Source organism: Nerophis lumbriciformis, linkage group LG38 (genome assembly GCF_033978685.3).
Source record: "Nerophis lumbriciformis linkage group LG38, RoL_Nlum_v2.1, whole genome shotgun sequence".
Lineage (NCBI taxonomy): Eukaryota > Metazoa > Chordata > Actinopteri > Syngnathiformes > Syngnathidae > Nerophis > Nerophis lumbriciformis.
Window position 1 is genome coordinate 12512087 of NC_084585.2, and position 21664 is coordinate 12533750.

Below are 21664 nucleotides of genomic sequence, written 5' to 3' on the forward strand. Positions count from 1 at the left end.
CAGATGTACAGGAAATGTAAAATATTACTTCCAAAATACTCTCCTCAACTATTCATTTAATCTGCCCTTATCCTTTGTTATTAAAGTGTTGAAGTATTAATCACAGTGCTTAGCTGCAGACTTGCCTTACTGTTAAGAATGTTTAAATGACACTAGGGGTTTCCTGAAACAACTTTTTCACTTTTGATACAATACCAATATTGCAGCCTTGAAATGCCGATCCGATATGATACCAACAGTAATAATACATACTTTTTACTAGGGATGTCCGATAATGGCTTTTTGCCGATATCCGATATTCCGATATTGTCCAACTCTTTAATTACCGATAACGATATAAACCGATAGGAAGGGTACAAATCACATCTTCCTCGACTGCACGAGTCACAGCGAGCACCTGTGACGCCAAGACGACACAAACAGCTTCCTGTCTGCTTGTCACAAACTTCAGTGCCTTCAGGATTGCACATACAAGCTGTGGAAGGCCAAAGAAAGACATGAAATATAACATATAATGAAATGTACTGTATATACCAATTCATGCTTTTACAACTCGGTGTTGCTTGCTGTCAGTCATCTCCTTTATCATGTCATAGAAATGTTATTATATCAGCTTCCAAATCACATAAATAAACTTGTTGATACAAGAAATAACAACAAGTAAGACATGAAGAAACGTTTTGATACAAGTAACAACAACTAGTAACACGTAAAGAAATGTTTTGATACAAGTAATAATAATAATAATAACTGGGATTTATATAGCGCTTTTCTAAGTACCCAAAGTCGCTTTACATGTAGAACCCATCATTCGTTCACACCTGGTGGTGGTAAGCTACTTTCATAGCCACAGCTGCCCTGGGGTAGACTGACGGAAGCGTGGCTGCAATTTGCGCCAAAGGCCCCTCCGACCACCACCTGTCATTCATCATTCAATTCACCGGTGTGAGTGGCACCGGGGGCAAAGGGTGAAGTGTCCCGCCCAAGGACACAACGGCAGCGATTTTTTTGGATGGTAAGAGGCGGGGAGCGAACCTGCAACCCTCAGGTTTCTGGCACGGTTGCTCTACCCACTACGCCATGCCGCCCCAAGTAACACCAAGTGCAAGAAGACGCTGCAAGTAACAACTAACAAGTCAATAAACGTCTGATGTATCAAGAAACAACAAGTAAATAGCCTTTTTGATTCAACAAGTAACAAGAAAAACATTTTTTTGATGCAGAAAGTTACAAATAAATAAACTAGGGATGTCCGATAATGGCTTTTTGCCGATATCCGATATCCCGATATTGTACAACTCTTTAATTACCGATACCGATATCAACCGATATATACAGTCGTGGAATTAACACATTATTATGCCTAATTTGGACAACCAGGTATGGTGAAGATAAGGTGTTTTTTAAAAAATAAAATAAAATAAGATAAATAAATTAAAAACATTTTCTTGAATAAAAAAGAAAGTAAAACAATATAAAAACAGTTACATAGAAACTAGTAATGAATGAAAATGAGTAAAATTAACTGTTAAAGGTTAGTACTATTAGTTGACCAGCAGCACACACAATCATGTGTGCTTACGGACTGTATCCCTGCAGACTGTATTGATATATATTGATATATAATGTAGGAACCAGAATATTAATAACAGAAAGAAACAACCCTTTTGTGTGAATGAGTGTGAATGAGTGTAAATGGGGGAGGGAGGTTTTTTGGGTTGGTGCACTAATTGTAAGTGTATCTTGTGTTTTTTATGTTGATTTAATAAAAAAAAACAAAAAACAAAAAACGATACCGATAATAAAAAAACCCAATACCGATTATTTCCGATATTACATTTTAGCGCATTTATCGGCCAATAATATCGGCAGGCCGATATTATCGGACATCCTTACTTTTTACTTATTTTGTAGTCTGGAATGTTGACGAAGGTTTGATCTCCCTCAATTCCCCCCCAAAACAGATTAACTCGCTGGACTATAAAAACAATATAACATACACCCGTAAATGTGGATGCATATGCAAAAGCGCATCTATCTATTTATATATGCACCTTCTTTTGAGCTATCCATCCATCCATCCATTTTCTACCGCTTGTCCCTTTTGGGGTCGCGGCGGGTCGCTGGAGCCTATCTCAGCTGCATTCAGGCGGAAGGCGGGGTACACCCTGGACAAGTCGCCACCTCATCACAGGGCTACAATGAGCTAATGCAACGAAATGTTGTTCTTATCTGTACTGTAAAGTTCAACTTTGAATGACAATAAAGGAAGTCTAAGTCTAAGTATCTAATCGAGTGCTAAGTTGTTGTGATCACTTGGGCTCTGCTTGCTCAATCCTGGCGCTGCTCGATAGAAGAGTCTGGAATTGACTGTATACTATTTAGTTTTGTATGTTGTTTCACACATTTCTGAGTCTCATTTGCAAGTATGCATTCGGTTCAGTTTGTCCTAGATGTGTTGCCGTAGTCATGAAGTAGTCTTTGCCATTAGGTTGAATTTGCCAGTCTTGTCTTTTATTGAGACCTACAAAGTATTTATATAGTAAATATATGGACAATACCAAATTTGTAGGCGTTTAAATCGTTCCGTCAAGCTGCTAATGGTAGTTAGTAGCATGTATATGGTATATCCAATGTCAATTAGCATCAAGCTGGCACATACAGTATGTTTTAATGCATTTCTTTTATGTTGGCATGTTAGAGTAATTTTGTATTTTATTTAAGTTATATTGACATACTTTGTCTTAGTGTAAAGTTTTACAGTGTTTTAAAGTAAAGACTTTTAAAAGGCTGTGATGAGGTGGCGACTTGTCCAGGGTGTACCCCTCCTACCGCCCTAATGCAGCTGAGATAGGCTCCAGCACCCCCCCGCAACCCCGAAAGGGACAAGCGGTAGAGAATGGATGGATGGACTTTTAAAAGGCTCTTATGGACACAACCTGTCTTCTGTCTGCTAAGCTAGCAAGAAAAGAGATTAACGGGAGGAGAACAAATGTATCGGAATTCTTATGCTGGACGTTTGAGATGCAGGCTGATACAATCTGATACCTGTTTTTTTTGCTGATATCGGCCTGATATCCAATATCAATATATTTGTGGTAATTGACCAAACTTCTAATCTTCACTCTTCATTTTAGCCAAACAAGTAGAAAAATACTGTTTTTATTTGTTTTCCCTCGCTGTAATGCTTGTAATGTCAGTAACTTGTCCGTTACGCATCTTAACAGCTTTAGCGCTGACCTGTGTTGCTGGGATTGACAGAGTTTTCCATGGCATCTTTCTTGGCTTTGAATTCCACACTCAGGATGACCAGCAGGGCCCTCAGGTTGTCAAGCTCTTTGTTCACATCTTCTCTTTTTGCCAGAGGTGAGAGGTCGTCATTCAAGTCGTCCATCTGGTCTCTTTGAACAAAGGCAACATTGTGATTTAGAATTGAGCCGAATGAGATCACTATATTCATATCATGAAACACATTCAACAAGAAACATCTCCAATACCTTATTTTGTTTAGCTTGGACCGAGCATCATCAATCTTTCTGGAAGATAGGGGTGGAAGGGAGACAGAGCCCTGAATCAAATTAAGACGAGATTCCAGGGCTCTAAATCGAGGCTCAAACTGTCCAAGGTCACCAGAACCTCCTGGAGAAGGACCTATTGCCGGGGTGAATCCCTTCAGAGCTAAACTGAGGGACTGTCGCTGCGTATCCAAGGAGAAGAAGCAGGAGGGACACGCCTGACAGGAAGGGTACGAATCACATCTTCCTCGACTGCACGAGTCACAGCGAGCACCTGTGACGCCAAGACGACACAAACAGCTTCCTGTCTGCTTGTCACAAACTTCAGTGCCTTCAGGGTTGCACATACAAGCTGTGGAAGGCCAAAGAAAGACATGAAATATAACATATAATGAAATGTACTGTATATACCAATTCATGCTTTTACAACTCGGTGTTGCTTGCTGTCAGTCATCTCCTTTATCATGTCATAGAAATGTTATTATATCAGCTTCCAAATCACATAAATAAACTTGTTGATACAAGAAATAACAACAAGTAAGACATGAAGAAACGTTTTGATACAAGTAACAACAACTAGTAACACGTAAAGAAATGTTTTGATACAAGTAACACCAAGTGCAAGAAGACGCTGCAAGTAACAACTAACAAGTCAATAAACTTCTGATGTATCAAGAAACAACAAGTAAATAGCCTTTTTGATTCAACAAGTAACAAGAAAAACATTTTTTTGATGCAGAAAGTTACAAATAAATAAACTAGGGATGTCCGATAATGGCTTTTTGCCGATATCCGATATCTCGATATTGTACAACTCTTTAATTACCGATACCGATATCAACCTATATATACAGTCGTGGAATTAACACATTATTATGCCTAATTTGGACAACCAGGTATGGTGAAGATAAGGTACTTTTTAAAAAAACTAATAAAATAAAATAAGATAAATAAATTAAAAACATTTTCTTGAATAAAAAAGAAAGTAAAACAATATAAAAACAGTTACATAGAAATGAGTAATTAATGAAAATTAGTAAAATTAACTGTTAAAGGTTAGTACTATTAGTGGACCAGCGGCACGCACAATCATGTGTGCTTACGGACTGTATCTCTTGCAGACTGTATTGATATATATTGATATATAATGTAGGAACCAGAATATTAATAACAGAAAGAAACAACACTTTTGTGTGAATGATTGTGAATGAGTGTAACTGGGGGAGGGAGGTTTTTTGGGTTGGTGCACTAATTGTAAGCGTATCTTGTGTTTTTTATGTTGATTTAATAAAAAAACAAACAAACAAAAAAAAAAAACGATACCGATTATAAAAAAAACGATACCGATAATTTCCGATATTACATTTTAACGCATTTATGGGACATCTCTAAAATAAACTTTTTAATGCATCAAGTAAAAACAAAAAGCAATACCTAAGTAGACAACAACAAGCAACAAGTAACAAGTAAATAAGCGTTTTGCCGCATCAAGTAACAACAACACACAATACTTAAGTGAATGTTTTGACGCATCAAGTAACAATTTGTAAGTAAATACACAAAAGTACGTAAGAAAGTAACGAGCAACACGTAACAACAAGTAACAAGTAAATAAACTTTTTGATGCAAAAAGTAAATAGTAAATAGATTTTTGATTTAACAAGTAACTACATGTTTTGATACAAGTAACAACAACAAGTAACATGTAAATAAACTTTTAGATACCAGCAACAACAAGAAGTAACACGTTAAAGGACAAAAAGACGCTACAAGTAACAAATACATAAACATTTGATGCAACAGCTAACAACAAGTAAACACTTTTTGAAACAATACAGAACAAGAAAATAGAATTTTTGAAGCCAGTAAAAACAAGTAAAAGATAAATATACTTTTTTCTGCAATAAGTAAAAACAGCAACACATAAAGTATTGATGCATCAAGTAACAACAAGCAACAACTGAACAGACTTTTTGATGCAACATTTAACAAGTAAATAAACTTATTGATCCTTCAAGTAACAACAAAAAAGCAAAACGTACGTAGACAACAATATGCAAGAGTAACAAGTACATTTATTGACACATCAACTACCAACAACAAGCAATACGTAAGTAAATGTATGTAAGCAGGTAAGTAACAGGCAACATGTAATAGCAAGTAAATAAACTTTTTGACGCATCAAGTAACAACAAGCAATATGTAAGTATGTAAGTAAGTAACATGTAACAAGTAACAAGTAAATACACTTTTTGATGCAACAAGTGACTGGTAAATAGATTTGTTATTGCTACAAGTAAATGCACTTTCTGACACAACAAATTAGTACATAAACTTTTTAATGCAATGCAACAACTAACTGGTGAATATGTTTTATTGCAACAAGTAAATCAACATTTTGATGCAAAAAGTAACAAGTAAATCTACTTTTTGATGTAACAGAAACTCATCTATTGTTGTGTCCACTTGACAAATGTAGTCTAAGGCTACGTTCACACTGCACTATATGATCATGTCCAATTGGTATTTTCTTTTGTCAAATCTGACCTTTTTGATGCTTTTTGATGACGTATTGGTCGGATGAATGCGACCCGATTCTTCGGACTGCAGTCGCATTGGATAAATATTTGATTTATATCCACATACGAAAAAGAACTGCGTCGGTTTTGGAACAATCGGAATTAAACTATTCACATTGACATGAAAAAATCTAATACAGATTAAATACAGTATGCGCAAAAAATCTGAATGACCTGCAGTGTGATTAAGGCCAAAGACTGTACAAGTAACACTTTTATCTTTACTTTAACTGTTATTGTGATTGGGTAATGACAAGGTGATGAAAACTCTTATGTAAACGTCAGTTAAAAGTGTCCCAATATAAGACAAAAGGAGTAAGAATGACTTACGCTTGCAGCCCATGAGAGGGTCTCCATACGTGTTGGGGGGGCACTCGCCACAAGTCCGGCCTGAAAAGCCCGGCCTGCACTGACACTGTCCTGTCAACTGGAAACACAAACATCTTCCTTTACACACTGAACAATAACAAATCATATTCATAAGTATTATCATCTATTAATGCATAACATACCAAGCCATACATTTGAACATTTTCAAATGAATGACATTGTTTTTATTGTATCAAAACATGTTATTCTACATTTACTGTGAAAAGTTTTACGTAAATAAATAAATTAAACAATATTTTAAGCAGTCACATGATTCATATATTTTTAAACGTAACCCAGTTGATAATAGTAGTTTACTTTATCCCAATTTAGCAGAATAGAAAGGTCTAGAAAAGATTTCTTACCTGGTCACAGGTATCGCCAAAGGACCGAGTGGGGTCACAGCTGCAGAGTTGGCAGCTCTGTGACAGGTGAGGTTTCCAGTATCCTCGTGCACATGTGTCACACCTCGGCCCATGGAAGTATGGCCGACACGGACACTGACCTGTCACTGCGTCGCAAACATCCGACAGTGATCCCTCTGTGGAACACGAACACTCTGGAGAGCACACAAGATGAGTTTTAACTAAGTTCCACACATATATTGTAGTTATTATTTAGGGGTGTTTCGATACAACTGTTTCACTTCCGGTACAAAACCAATATTGGAGCCTGGAATATTTGCCCACATCGATATTGAGGCGATACGATCTCAGCAGGAATCACACATTCATTAATTATTTTGTAGTGTGGAATGTTAGAAAAGGTTTGATCAAGTGAAATGACTCAAACAGAGAACAATGGTAGGTATGAAAAACACTAACCTTAAAGGAGAACTGCACTTTATTTGGAATTTTGCCTATCGTTCACAATCATTATGATCCTTAAAATTATGCATTTTGGGGGGGGATTTTAAAAATGCAAAAAAAAAACACTTGGAAAATGCAGCTAATGGGAGTCACCGTTCACCTTCAAAGCCCTCTAAAACTACTTAAAAACCCTTCATCAACGTTTTACATACACACTGCAAGTCTATATATAATATAGTAACAGACACGTTCATCACAATATGTAATATGTACAATTTTTACCGTATTTTGGTCATTCTAAGCATTGCCGGAACTTATTTCCACAGCGCAATTATTTCCGTTTCCATAGCAGTGCACTTCCGACTTCCTGCAACAAATATGTGTTCATACTTCCGGAAACAAACACTTGGGTTTTCTAATCATGGCAGAATTGGTAACAGACAACAAAAACAACTTTTTTTGGACAGAAAAGAATTTGTAACCTTATCTTTTTTGAAGATGAATATATGGAGGATGAACTGTTATACAAACCCCGTTTCCATATGAGTTGGGAAATTGTGTTAGATGTAAATATAAACGGAATACAATGATTTACAAATCCTTTTCAACCCATATTCAATTGAATGCACTACAAAGACAAGATATTTGATGTTCAAACTCATAAACTTTCTTTTTTTTTTGCAAATAATATTTAACTTAGAATTTCATGGCTACAACACGTGCCAAAGTAGTTGGGAAAGGGCATGTTCACCACTGTGTTACATCACTTTTTCTTTTAACAACACTCAATAAACGATTGGGAACTGAGGAAACTAATTGTTGAAGCTTTGAAAGTGGAATTTTTCCCATTCTTGTTTTATGTAGAGCTTCAGTCGTTCAACAGTCCGGGGTCTCCGCTGTCGTATTTTACGTTTCAAAATGCGCCACACATTTTCGATGGGAGACAGGTCTGGACTGCAGGCGGGCCAGGAAAGTACCCGCACTCTTTTTTTACGAAGCCACGCTGTTGTAACACGTGCTGAATGTGGCTTGGCATTGTCTTGCTGAAATAAGCAGGAGCGTCCATGAAAAAGACGGCGCTTAGATGGCAGCATATGTTGTTCCAAAACCTGTATGTACCTTTCAGCATTAATGGTGCCTTCACAGATGTGTAAGTTACCCATGCCTTGGGCACTAATGCACCCCCATACCATCACAGATGCTGGCTTTTTTAACTTTGCGTCGATAACAGTCTGGATGGTTCGCTTCCCCTTTGGTCCGGATGACACGATGTCGAATATTTCCAAAAACAATTTGAAATGTGGACTGGTCAGACCACAGAACACTTAGATGATCTCGGGCCCAGAGAAGCCGGCGGCGTTTCTGGAAGTTGTTGATAAATGGCTTTTGCTTTGCATAGTAGAGCTTTAACTTGCACTTACAGATGTAGCGACCAACTGTATTTAGTGACAGTGGTTTTCTGAAGTGTTCCTGAGCCCATGTGGTGATATCCTTTAGAGATTGATGTCGGTTTTTGATACAGTGCCGTCTGAGGGATCGAAGGTCACGGTCATTCAATGTTGGTTTCCGGCCATGCCGCTTACGTGGAGTGATTTCTCCAGATTCTCTGAACCTTTTGATGATATTATGGACCGTAGATGTTGAAATCCCTAAATTTCTTGCAATTGCACTTTGAGAAATGTTGTTCTTAAACTGTTTGACTATTTGCTCACGCAGTTGTGGACAAAGGGGTGTACCTCGCCCCATCCTTTCTTGTGAAAGACTGAGCATTTTTTGGGAAGCTGTTTTTATACCCAATCATGGCACCCACCTGTTGCCAATTAGCCTGCACACCTATGAGATGTTCCAAATAAGTGTTTGATGAGCATTCCTCAACTTTATCAGGATTTATTGCCACCTTTCCCAACTTCTTTGTCACGTGTTGCTGGGATCAAATTCTAAAGTTAATGATTATTTGCAAAAAAAAAAATGTTTATCAGTTTGAACATCAAATATGTTGTCTTTGTAGCATATTCAACTGAATATGGGTTGAAAATGATTTGCAAATCATTGTATTCCGTTTATATTTACATCCAACACAATTTCCCAACTCATATGGAAACGGGGTTTGTAGAAGTTAGCATGAAGGAAGGGTGAAATGTTGGAACAGACAAAAGCCATGAGAGTGAGGTCGGTGTGACTTTGACGCTGTAAATGTGGAACCATTTATGTGATATTTTGACATAAATGGAGCGCTTACCCAAAATAAACCGGAAAAAGCATTCCCGGCGAGCTGGACCAAAGAGAGTTAGTCATACTTTTATATTGATCATGATACACACACCACAACTTGCCTGTTATTACACCTACAGTACATACGCTGTCGAGCTAGCTATGTACAAACAAACATGACATGTGGGCTAATACTTTACAGATACTGTAATATGATTGTTCACCTTTTTCAGTATGTACAGATTGTGGTCCTATCGCAATGTGTTGTACATTACAAACTCAAAAGCGATTTGGGTGCTGACGCAGAAGCTAGCTTATCTTTTGCCGTAGTTAGCTTATGGCTAAATAGCTGGAAAAATTGTTCCTTTGTGTTCGCTTTTACAATAACAATGTCGCTAAAGCATGGATTATATACAGGTTACAGAACGTAAATTAAGTATTGTTTGGAGTTTTTGAATGCATTTTAAAGTGATTTAGAGGTACATTTTGATTGCTCCCATTAGCTGCATTGAGCCGTTTTTACAAATTAGAATGCAAGAAAAAAAAAATGTTGTCCTCTTGTCTCGCATAAGGATTGTGAATGATTGGCAAAATTCCCCCCAAAAAATGTAGTTCCCCTTTAAGAGAGACGTGTGGTGTCTTTAAGTTGAAGTAGTGTGGTATTTTATCTTTTTGGTGACACCTTGTGGTCACAATAATTAATTATGTTAAGCTCATGATGATGTTAGTTGAATGATGCAGACACGTTTGTTACTGGATACTTTCTAATACACTTCTGCTTTGGAGGCTTTGTATGTGTAAGCAATACATAACTATAATTATTAGATACTTGTTTATATTGACAAATGTGCTGTTTTAGACTGCAATGTTATTCGATTTTGTGCTTACCTGTTGTGTAGCTGTTAGCTCCTTGTAGCATATGGCCTACCATGTTTACCTTTTGTAAATGACTTGACTTGAACAGAAGAAAAGACCAACCTTGTGTGCTTATTGGAGGACATTTACATGTTAACTGGCTGTCCAGCTTTGCACAAGTAAAAACCCTGCAGGACTTCTTATGTCGGACAATATATAGGAGATTTTAGATGCAAGCCGAAATCAGCTGATACTTGTTTTTTGTTGATATAGGGACACCTCTATTATCATTTCACCAAAGTATTTTATATAACACACTGGAGAATGCAGGTAATGATTGTACACAATTATTATTACAACAACAAAGTAATTATGAATAGCAAAATAAACTCAAACTAAACTCAACCTATGCTATAATCTGTCAGAATGTTCATTAATGTACTCTGTCCTGAATGAATCAAATAGATAAACATATGTACAATAATTACATAAAAATATTATACCATACACTAAAATAATTTTAAAATATGTGTTTTTCTGCTCATTTCAGAACATTTATGGACTTCTGAGGTTTCTGAGGTTTTTTTTTTTAAATGTCTTCCATATTGTAACTTTAAATACGGTAGTACTTAACTGTAGGACATGTTCTACTAAACATAGCACTTTGAAAGTAGAGTACAAGTCAAATTTATACAGACATACTGTTTGTGTTTCAAACACATATTAGCAATGAAGGAACAGTAAATGGGGGTTTAAAAAAAAAAAGGAAATTAACTTACTGGAGCAACCCAGAGGGTTGGAAGCAGAAAGGCCGTAATATCCCATTTTGCAGCGATCGCAGCGTTGGCCTTCCACGTTGGCTTTACACGAACACAAACCTGTGTTGTCGTCACACTGACCACCGTTAAACGTCCCTTCCGAACTGCACACACAACCTAGCAGCAAAAACACAAACACTCACTATACACAGTACATGCAAAGATACACACACCGAATACTTTTTTTTGGTAATTTGTTACTAATTAGTCATGTGAAATATCTCTAATGTTACCTTGTTCATGATAAATCTAAACTCAATACACTATGCCAGGGTTTTTCAACCACTGTGCCGTGGCACACTAGTGTGCCGTGAGATACAGTCTGGTGTGCCGTGGGAGATTATCTAATTTCACCTATTTGGGTTAAAAATATTTTTTTTGAAAACCAGTAATTATAATCTGCAAATAATGTGCCGTTGTTGAGTGTCGGTGCTGTCTAGAGCTCGGCAGAGTAACCATGTTATACCATACCATATCAGTAGGTGGAAGCCGGTAGCTAATTGCACGTCGTGTGAGACGACAATGGTTTGTCATGATCACAATATGCAGGCGACAGCAGGAGGCAGTGTGCAGGTAAAAAAGTATCTAATGCTTAAACCAAAAATAAACAAAAGGTGAGTGCCCATAAAAAAAAGGCATTAAAGCTTAGGGAAGGCTATGCAGAACAAAACTAAAACTGAACTGGCTACAAAGTAAACAAAAACAGAATGCTGGACGACAGCAAAAACTTACAGCGTGTGGAGCAGAGACGGCGTCCCCAAAGTACATCCGTACATGACATGACAACAATGTCCACACTAAAAAAGATAGCAACAACTTAAATATTCTTGATTGCTTAAACAAAGCAGGTGCGGGGAATAGCTCTCAAAGGAAGACATGAAACTGCAACAGGAAAAGCCACCAAAATAGGAGCGCAAGACAAGAACTAAAACACTACACACGAGAAAACACCAAAAAACTCAAAATAAGTCACGGCGTGATGTGAAAGGTCGTGACAGTACACCTACTTTGAGATGAGTTATAGTGATGCATGGTTGGTTATGGATTAAAGTCATATCCAACAATTGCGACAACGACTTTTTATTGTCTACTGAGTTTAATTTTTTAATGATTTCTGCTGGTGGTGTGACTCCGGATCTTTTCAATAAAAATAATGCGCCTCGGCTCAAAAAAGGTTGAAAAACACTGCACTAAGGATCTGATCTAGTAAAGGTTTGCATGTATCAAAACACTTGATAACACTTGAAACTTGATAGCGCACGCAAAGCTAATCTACTAAGCTTGTGGGTGGATCAGATGCATATATAATAATTTAGCAGTGTTTACTGTTTTGTTACCGCTGTTTTGCGTCTTTATTTACCATGTTATGAACATAGGTGCAAACTGTCACAGTTACACACTAATGGCTGCACCGCGGTCAATGTGTGGAGGCGATCACTGCAAAGATTAATGATGGAGAGAGAGAGAGAATGAGCCGTCCGTGTACGTGTCTACATATTTGAACTGACAGAAAAAAAAATATTGGACAAACAGTCTTCTCAGTAATGCCATATTATAATTTTATGACTGCAGGATGACTTAAAGGACAGCGTCCAGATGACTGAAATTTCACTAACAAGTTAAGTTAAAGTTAAAGTACCAATGATTGTCACACACACACTAGTGTGGTGAAATGTGTCCTCTGCATCTGATCCATCCCCTTGTTCACCCCCTGGGAGATGAGGGGAGCAGTGAGCAGCAGCGGTGGCCGCGCCCAGGAATAATTTTTTGGTGATTTAACCCCCAATTGTAACCCTTGATACTGAGTGCCAAGCAGGGAGGGTAATGGGTCCCATTTTTATAGTCTTTGGCATGACTCGGCCCGGGATTTAACTCACGACCTACCGATCTCAGGGCGGACACTCTAACCACAAGGCCACTGAGCAGGTAGTTAGTTCTCTTTGTGTATTTTCTGCTCAAGAAAATTTATAAATTAATCTGGCAGTCATTTCCCCTAATATTAATACATTTTTGACTAAAATGTAGATAACAAACTGTACTTGGAATTCATAGTTTTCCATCTCCAGATTCGATACGGCACCCCCTCTCCACTACACAACTGGAGCTAATTTCCTCGCATAGACAGTGTAAATAAAGACACATAAAACTATTGTTTTAGGAACCTAATTGCATGTTTTTGTCGCCCTGGCCCATAACTACTTTAAAAAGAGATATGGTTAACATCATGAGCAAAAAAATATATATATATATGATACCACAGCCTGTGTTTCCTTGGCTTTAGTGTTCTTATGTGTTAAGGATAGTGCTGTCAAAACGATGCATTTAAATCGGATTGATCAAACTTTTAAATTCAGATTAATCATGATTAATCAGAGGATATTACTCACTCGAGTAATTTAAATTCACTTAGAAAAAGATCCCAAAGTGAAGAATAATAATGATATGTTTGCACTGGCGTATGCATTGACCTGATCACTAACCATACAGCGACACCTTTCAGGTAAACATCCGCAGGTAAGGTAAGGGAGCATTCAAAATAAATTGCATGATTGATCTGCCTATATATATATATACATGAGTAATTCAGGGTGGGCTGGTCAGTTGCATCTAAGTGCGATATTTAAAAAAAAAATGCGTTAACGAGGTTAACTTTGATAGACCTACTTAAGACATACGAGTTGAAAACATTTTAAAGATGTTTTGATATACCTAGTGCATTTTGAAAATACCTGACAATATTGTTCCATAATTTTCTGACTCTTGAGCTAATTTTTTTTTGTGCCAATTTTATGGCTTGTCTTTAGGCCGCAGTTGGACATGTTTTGTGATAGCCAGGTCGATTGCCTTAAACTTGAAAGCTGCATCGTAGGCATTTGTCTTCGCCATTGTTGAGGGTGAGTGCACAACTCGCAAAATGGCTGATTGAATGATCGTGTGAATGTGTTTGATCTAATGTAAACAATTTAATTGGTCTGCCGGGATCTATTCGGCAATTTCATTTGTTTGATGTAATTACCGATATTAGAGCCTTAAGTGTTGGCTGATACCGATATGATATCAGCAGGAATCATATGGTTCATACTTTCATTATTTTGCAGTGTGAAATGTTTGATCAAGTGAAACTAGTCAAACACAGAACAATGGTCGGTATGAAAAACATTAAACTTATGGCATAAAAGTACTTACTTTTATCATTTTGTAGTGTGGAGTATAACCTTAACCCTGATAACAATCGTAAGTTTGAAAATAATAACCTTATGACAGATATGCTTTTGTGTTTTGGTGACATTCAAAATATTTCATAAAGTTAAACTCTTGACGCAGTAAGTTGGATGATGCGGACACGTTTGTTCCTGGATACTTTCTAATACTCTTCTGCCTTAGTGACTTATTGTGGAGGGAGAGTGTGATCAGCGCGCTTGCAGGAGCAAAGGTCACCGCCTCTGTCGATGGTGTTGAGGGCGGAGCACCATCGGATAGGGGCGGGGCATGTGCTGACGGCGAGACACAGCTGGCAGGTGATTAGATTTCACAGGTGGTACGTGGTAATCTAATCATCTGTTGTCTTTAACAGTGAGCAGCCGGGAGCAGAGAGAGGGAGAGGATACGGACGTGACTGAAAGGTCACATTCAGCTGGAGAAAGACTTTTGATAACTATGCTTACATTAAAACCTTGTTAAACCTGCACGCTTGGCTCCTGTGCCGTGTCTGACAGTGGGACTGCTAGGAAGTGACTTCCACATTTATATTGACAAATGTGCTGTTCTGTTCTGCTCTATTGTTCAATGAAGGATATTTAGTACGTTATGTCTAGCTTGTGTGCAATTGTGTGCTTCGCTGCTAGCTCCTAGCAGCCTATATAGCCTACCATGTTTACCTTTTGCAAAAACTTAACTAAAACAGAAGAAAAGCCCAACCTTGTGTGCGGATGGGTCAAATGCAGAGGATAATTTCACCACACCGAGTGTGTGCGTGACTATCGTTGGGACTTTAACTTATTGGAGGACATTCAGATGATAATTGGCAGTCCAGCTTTGCACAAGTAAACATGCTGCAGGACTGCTTGTATCGGAGCTTATATCGGAGCTTCAAGCCGATATCATTGGATACTTGTTTTTCTGATATCAATATTGTATCGGGACAACCCATATGACCAGGCTAAATTTATTGGCGGCATGAAGCTTGTGAGACCGGAAAAAATACCCAATTCAGCCTGCTTTATTGTATAAGTCGCAGGGTTCAAAGCGTGGGAAATAAATTGCGGCTCGTAGTTTTTTCGAAATGACGGTATTTTGGACGCGGATTTTACTTTTCCAATGATGTGTGCTTACGCAAACAGGCATCGGGACGATCCATCTGGCTTCGAGGGTTCTGCTGGTATCCGGGAGCACACTGGTCACACTTTGGGCCGGTGGTGTGGTGCAAACATCCCTCGCACACACCGCCACCCCTCCGCCCGCTGGCTTCGTACACCGCCGGGTCAAAATGACAGCGTTGGGCATGGTTGTTACACTCGCAACCTGGGGAGATTAAAAGGAATAAAAAACTGGTTCTGAAGTTTGTGAAGTAAGTGACGTTTTCTGACGTTGGCAGGTGTGCGTGTTGCTCTCCTCCGCAGGTCTCCACGGTAGATCATTGTAGAGGTCGTCACAGCGCTCGCAGTTGACGCCAGCAGTGTTGTGTTGGCAGTCGCACTGAGGGCTGACCTGTTGTTCACAGCAACGTTTAAGCACAGAAAGTCAAGCAATGATCATAATCATAATAATAACCTGACTCTAACCTTATTGTTGGCCTCCAGCAGACAGTGGCTGGCATGTCCATGGCACAGGCAGCTGCCCATCACCTTCATCTCCTTCAGCGCGAAAAACCTACTGAGGGCTCGGCCTGGTAGACGCGGCACATCGCCCAAATCGGTCAGCTTTAACCTCAGTCCCGTTAAGGCGGACACATCTGGGAAACAAACTGTTGATGAGGAGGACATCTTTCAAGTCACAAGAAACACAAACTCTTACCTTTAATCTTCTGGTTGGTGGGAACTGGAACGTAGGAATATTGACGCAACGGACTGATCTCCACCTAGAATTTGAACATAGTGCTGATAGATGAATACAGACAGATGATGGATAGATGGACAGCAGGGGTGCTGGAAAAAATGTTGATTGACATCTGAATCGAGATTCTTATTTATTACGATTCTGAATTGATTCATAATTTTCAATCATCGATTAATTAAACATTTTTTTTAAGAATCACATTTTTAAAAGATGTTTTGTAGGCCATCTCATTGCTTACTCGCTGTGCGTATACAACATACGCAACCAAGCAGCGCTTTTGCATCCTGTAACTTCTAAAAAGGTTTTCTTAAATATACAGTACAGGCCAACAGTTTGGACACACCTTATCATTCAATGCCCTTTCTTTATTTTCATGACTATTTACATTGTAGATTGTCACTGAAGGCATCAAAACTATGAATGAACACATGTGGAGTTATGTACTTGACAAAAAAAGGTGAAATAACTGAAAACATGATTCATATTCTAGTTTCTTCAAAATAGCCACCCTTTGCTCTGGTTACTGCTTTGCACACTCTTGGCATTCTCTCGATGAGCTTCAAGAGGTAGTCACCTGAAATGGTTTTCACTTCACAGGTGTGCTTTAAACTCATCGAGAGAATGCCAAGAGTGTGCAAAGCAGTAACCAGAGCAAAGGGTGGCTATTTTGAAGAAAATAGAACGTTTTCAGTTATTTCACCTTTTTTTTGTTAAGTACAGAACTCCACATGTGTTCATTTATAGTTTTGATGCCTTCAGTGACAATCTACAATGTAAATAGTCATGGAAAATAAAAATAAAAACGCATTGAATGAAGAGAAGGTGTGTCCAAACTTTTGGCCTGTACTGTTTATTGCGAGAATCGGTTTGAATCGAGAATCAATGCTGAATCAAATCGTCACCCTAAGAATCGGAATCAAATTAAAGCTTGAGCTGTAAGATTTACATCCTTGACAGATAGATAGACATTTAGATAGATAGATACAGTAGATAGATAGACATATTGATTAATAGATAGATAGATGTATAGACGGATAAATAGATAGATGATGGATGTATAGACAGATGTATAGATAGTATGTAGTTACTGTATGATCTTGATACGGGTTGGCTCCAATAGGGGGCAGATTGTAACAGTAGATTTGGTCCAAAGTAACAGGACTGGCGGTGGAAACGTCTGGAAAATATTTCTGGCAATCTGCGGCCACGTAGAGGGCCGGCTGCCACGTCCTGCCGTTGTCCATGGTCTTCTCCACGACCATGGCATTGGGACGTGGTCCCTGCATGCAAAAATCACATTCATAAATAAAAATGCATCATTGAATAATACAAATGATTTAGTGTGTTAAAATGTTCATGCCGAAGCTTATGTGAGAAATTGTGCATGTTTTCACACACCTTGAAGTTGAGCATTAAGTTGTCCAGCTTGAAGACATTGTTGAAGTCCAACTGAAGCATGACCGGATGGAGGTCTGCAGGAGAAAGAATAGAAGATCACATGCAACATCTATCTAATAACATCAACCTTTCTTTTCTTCTGGGACAACACAAAAGTACATTGCAGTGTGCGCCATTATTTACCATGTCAACTTAGGGCCAGATCAACAAAGATCCCAAATAAAAAGTACTAAATAATGTGTACAAACTACACAATTGTGTGTACTTGAGTTGTAGTGGGCGTGTTGCATGTGATCTACAAAGACTGCATATACAGGTACAATTGATAAGAAATATAAAAGTGGAAACATTCCTTTCCCTCCACATTTACATTACATACTCCATCCTGTAGTGTTTTGTTATGTTGTGGAACACGCAGCACCAAACTATAAGCTGTGCCACCTTTTCTGCACAATTGAAGCGCAATCTACAAACCAAACTTCTTTATAGCACGCCAAAGCTTGTCATGTTCACACGACATCATAGTAAATGGTAATGTCATTGTTTAATAGGTTGTAATGTAAAACAGTGAATATTAAATGAAAAAACACGAATATTAGCTTGTTTTGGCCAAAGACTCTAATCTTCTTCAAAGGGACACACAACATGTTCCCACTGATTGGCTTAGACCAAGAATGTCGCGCGTGTAGAGAAAGAGAAAAACAAAATTAAAAAATCATGAGTGCACAAAGAGTCCACATGCAGCGCCTTTTTGCTTTGTCTTTTTGAGTGTTTTTTAAGCACACTGATTTTGGCACTAATCTAACGCCATACAGCTGGAATGATCCATCCATGAAAAATGCACGTTGCATGAAGTTTTTTCCTATCGCCTATGTGAAAAACAAACTGCATTAAAAAAAACACTTTGTTTTGACCACGGCACAGCAATTTGTGCATAACTGTGCCAGTTTTCATGCACATTTTAAACCTGCTAAATATATAAACCTGCTAAATATTGGCACAAAAACAAATCAGACCTTTAATGTCACGTCAGGCACAGAATCTAATTGTTCTTAGGAGCCAGGACAGAGGAGTGAATTTTGATTTCATGTCATGACGTCTTGCAAGATATGACGCAAAACAACCCAACATAGTAAAACATTACATTACTTCAAGTTCAATTTTATTTAGGATAGCCCCTTGAGATGCAGAATCTTGTTTTCAAGGGGGACATAACATTCACACATTATTAAAATATTTTTAGTGGGATGCAAAGTTCAGTTTTTGTGTGACTTTTGAGACCTATTTTTCATTATGTTTTAAACACATTCAACTTTCGTGAGTCAACTCAATGCCTGTTTTAATGAATAATTAATTATGGGTAAATTATTATTATTTGTTGTCTATACCAACCTTTCGGAGACTGCCACCATCTCTCTGGTCCAGCAGTGGAGAGAACTTCCTGTAACGTGTGTGCCAGCGGACCATCTGGATTTCTGGAGTCACATGGACAACACTTCATCGCCCTCTGAAAGAAACACAGAGAAAAAGAGTGGTGTGTTTATTTAGGCATGAAATTGGAATATAATATAATATAGAAAAAATACTGTACAATGGAATGTAGTACAAACAACTACAGTAGTACCTTGGACCATCAGCATCTTCACCATATTTTCTTTTTTTTTCCATTTAAGTTTTATTCACATCCAGCATCAGACATTCCTATCCATTACATCATATTTGCATACATCATATATCTATTCTCTGCCCTAAATGTCAAAATATTTTTTTGTTAATATCCCAACGATGACACCCCTCCCTCCCAAAAAAGAAGAAAACAGCAAGAAAACAAAACAAAGTAATAATAATATTTACATATAAATCAATAAAATAAAATAAAATAAAATATTAATACATTATTAATAATAATAATGATAATAATCAGAAAAAAATACATATGTAAACAGATAGTAAATAATAATAGATTTAAAAAAAAAAATATATATATAGACATATAGGGAGTAATCTTTTTTTTTGTTTTTTTTGTTTCATCTGACATCACATGGACAAAGATAAGATCTTCTGGAGAAAAGTTCTATGGTCAGATGAAACAAAAATTTTGCTGTTTGGCCACAATACCCAGCAATATGTTTGGATGAGAAAAGGTGAGGCCTTTAATCCCAGGAACACATCAAGCATGGTGGTGGCAGTATTATGCTCTGGGCCTGTTTTGCTGCCAATGGAACGGGTGCTTTACAGAGAGTAAATGGGAAAATGAAAGAGGAGGATTACCACCAAATTCTTCAGGACAACCTAAAATCATCAGCCCGGAGGTTGGGTCTTGGGCGTAGTTGGGTGTTCCAACAGGACAATGACCCCAAACACACGTCAAAAGTGGTAAAGGAATGGCTAAATCAGGCTCGAATTAAGGTTTTGGAATGGCCTTCCCAAAGTCCTGACCTGTGGACAATGCTGAAGAAACAAGTCCATGTCAAAAAACCAACAAACTTATCTGAACTGCACCAATTTTGTCAAGAGGAGTGGTCAAAAATTCAACCAGAAGCTTGCCAGAAGCTTGTGGATGGCTACCAAAAGCGCCTTATTGCAGTGAAACTTGCCAAGGGACATGTAACCAAATATTAACATTGCTGTATGTATACTTTTGACCCAGCAGATTTGGTCACATTTTCAGTAGACCCATAATAAATTCATAAAAGAACTAAACTTCATGAATGTTTTTTGTGACCAACAAGTATGTGCTCCAATCACTCTATCACAAAAGATAAGAGTTGTAGAAATGATTGGAAACTCAAGACAACCATGATATTATGTCCTTTACAAGTGTATGTAAACTTTTGACCATGACTGTTTATATATATATGACTGTTTATATATATATATATATATATATATATATATATATATATATATATATATATATATATATATATATATATATATATTGGCTCAGCAATAAGTGGACGCCATTACATTTCCCAGGGTCAAAAAGGAGTCAGGACACATGCATGTAATGGCGCATTAAAAAAAAATTATATATGTATATATATATATATATATATATATATATATATATCCATCCATCCATCCATTTTCTACCGCTTATTCCGTTTGGGGTCGCGGGGGGCTCTGGAGCCTATCTCAGCTACAATCGGGCGGAAGGCGGGGTACACCCTGGACAAGTCGCTACCTCATCGCAGGGCCAACACAGATAGACAGACAACATTCACACTCACATCCACACTATATATATATATATATATATATATATATATATCTATATATATATATATATATATATATATATATTAGGGCAGTCAAAGTTTACATGATAATAACGCGTTAACTATGAGTTCCTTTAACAGAGAGCTTTTTTTTATTTATGTGCCATTACATGCATGTGTCCTGACTCCTTTTTGACCCTGGGTCCATTCTGTAGAGTGGGACATGTAATGGCGTCCACTTATTGTTGAGCCACAAGCGCAAACACGGCAAACAAAAATGGACAAAGAAAGAGGGACGTCTTAGATCCAAAGCTATGGCAAGTCATTCTCCCGACAAGACAAGACAAATTTATCTTCGATCACCGTGAGAGGAGCTTCACATCTGTGTTTACATTACAGTTGAGTGCTTTGAAAACATAAAATGTAGATTGTTACTCCAACTATTTTAGTAAGATGGAATAAAAGTTGAATAGGTTTCCTTTGTTAAAAATACGCACATAACCACATTTGAAGAAGTGTACCAATTACTTAACGAGTGTTGAGCTTTGTTCATATTCAAGTTGAACTTAAAAAGCTTTCAAAGACATTTCATTTTTAAACATCAGAGTTGAGAACCAAACAGCCATCTAAAATTTAACAGTCTTGTGAATTAACCATTATAAATTCGACCTTTTTTTATTTATTTATTTAAAAATAATTGTACAACACTAAATTGGCCCTAGTGTGTGAATGTGAGTGTGAATGTTGTCTGTCTATCTGTGTTGGCCCTGTGATGAGGTGGCGACTTGTTCAGGGTGTACACCGCCTTCTGCCCGAATGCAGCTGAGATAGGCT

General features: G+C 37.8%; 1 protein-coding gene across 2 annotated transcripts in view; it reads right to left on the reverse strand.

Moving 5' to 3' along the window:
• LOC133578312 (laminin subunit beta-3-like) overlaps nucleotides 1–21664 on the reverse strand; it is a 56602-nt gene that overhangs the window by 10389 nt on the left and 24549 nt on the right. For both annotated transcript variants that reach the window (XM_061932644.2, XM_061932643.2), the window contains exons 4-15: nucleotides 19002–19116; nucleotides 17610–17683; nucleotides 17300–17491; nucleotides 16170–16233; nucleotides 15938–16107; nucleotides 15743–15863; nucleotides 15489–15677; nucleotides 11118–11273; nucleotides 6829–7022; nucleotides 6425–6521; nucleotides 3498–3867; nucleotides 3241–3401 (exon numbers count right to left, since the gene is read on the reverse strand). In XM_061932644.2, coding sequence (XP_061788628.1) covers nucleotides 3241–3401; nucleotides 3498–3867; nucleotides 6425–6521; nucleotides 6829–7022; nucleotides 11118–11273; nucleotides 15489–15677; nucleotides 15743–15863; nucleotides 15938–16107; nucleotides 16170–16233; nucleotides 17300–17491; nucleotides 17610–17683; nucleotides 19002–19116 — 1903 coding nt within the window. The remainder of the gene's footprint in view (nucleotides 1–3240; nucleotides 3402–3497; nucleotides 3868–6424; nucleotides 6522–6828; nucleotides 7023–11117; nucleotides 11274–15488; nucleotides 15678–15742; nucleotides 15864–15937; nucleotides 16108–16169; nucleotides 16234–17299; nucleotides 17492–17609; nucleotides 17684–19001; nucleotides 19117–21664) is intronic.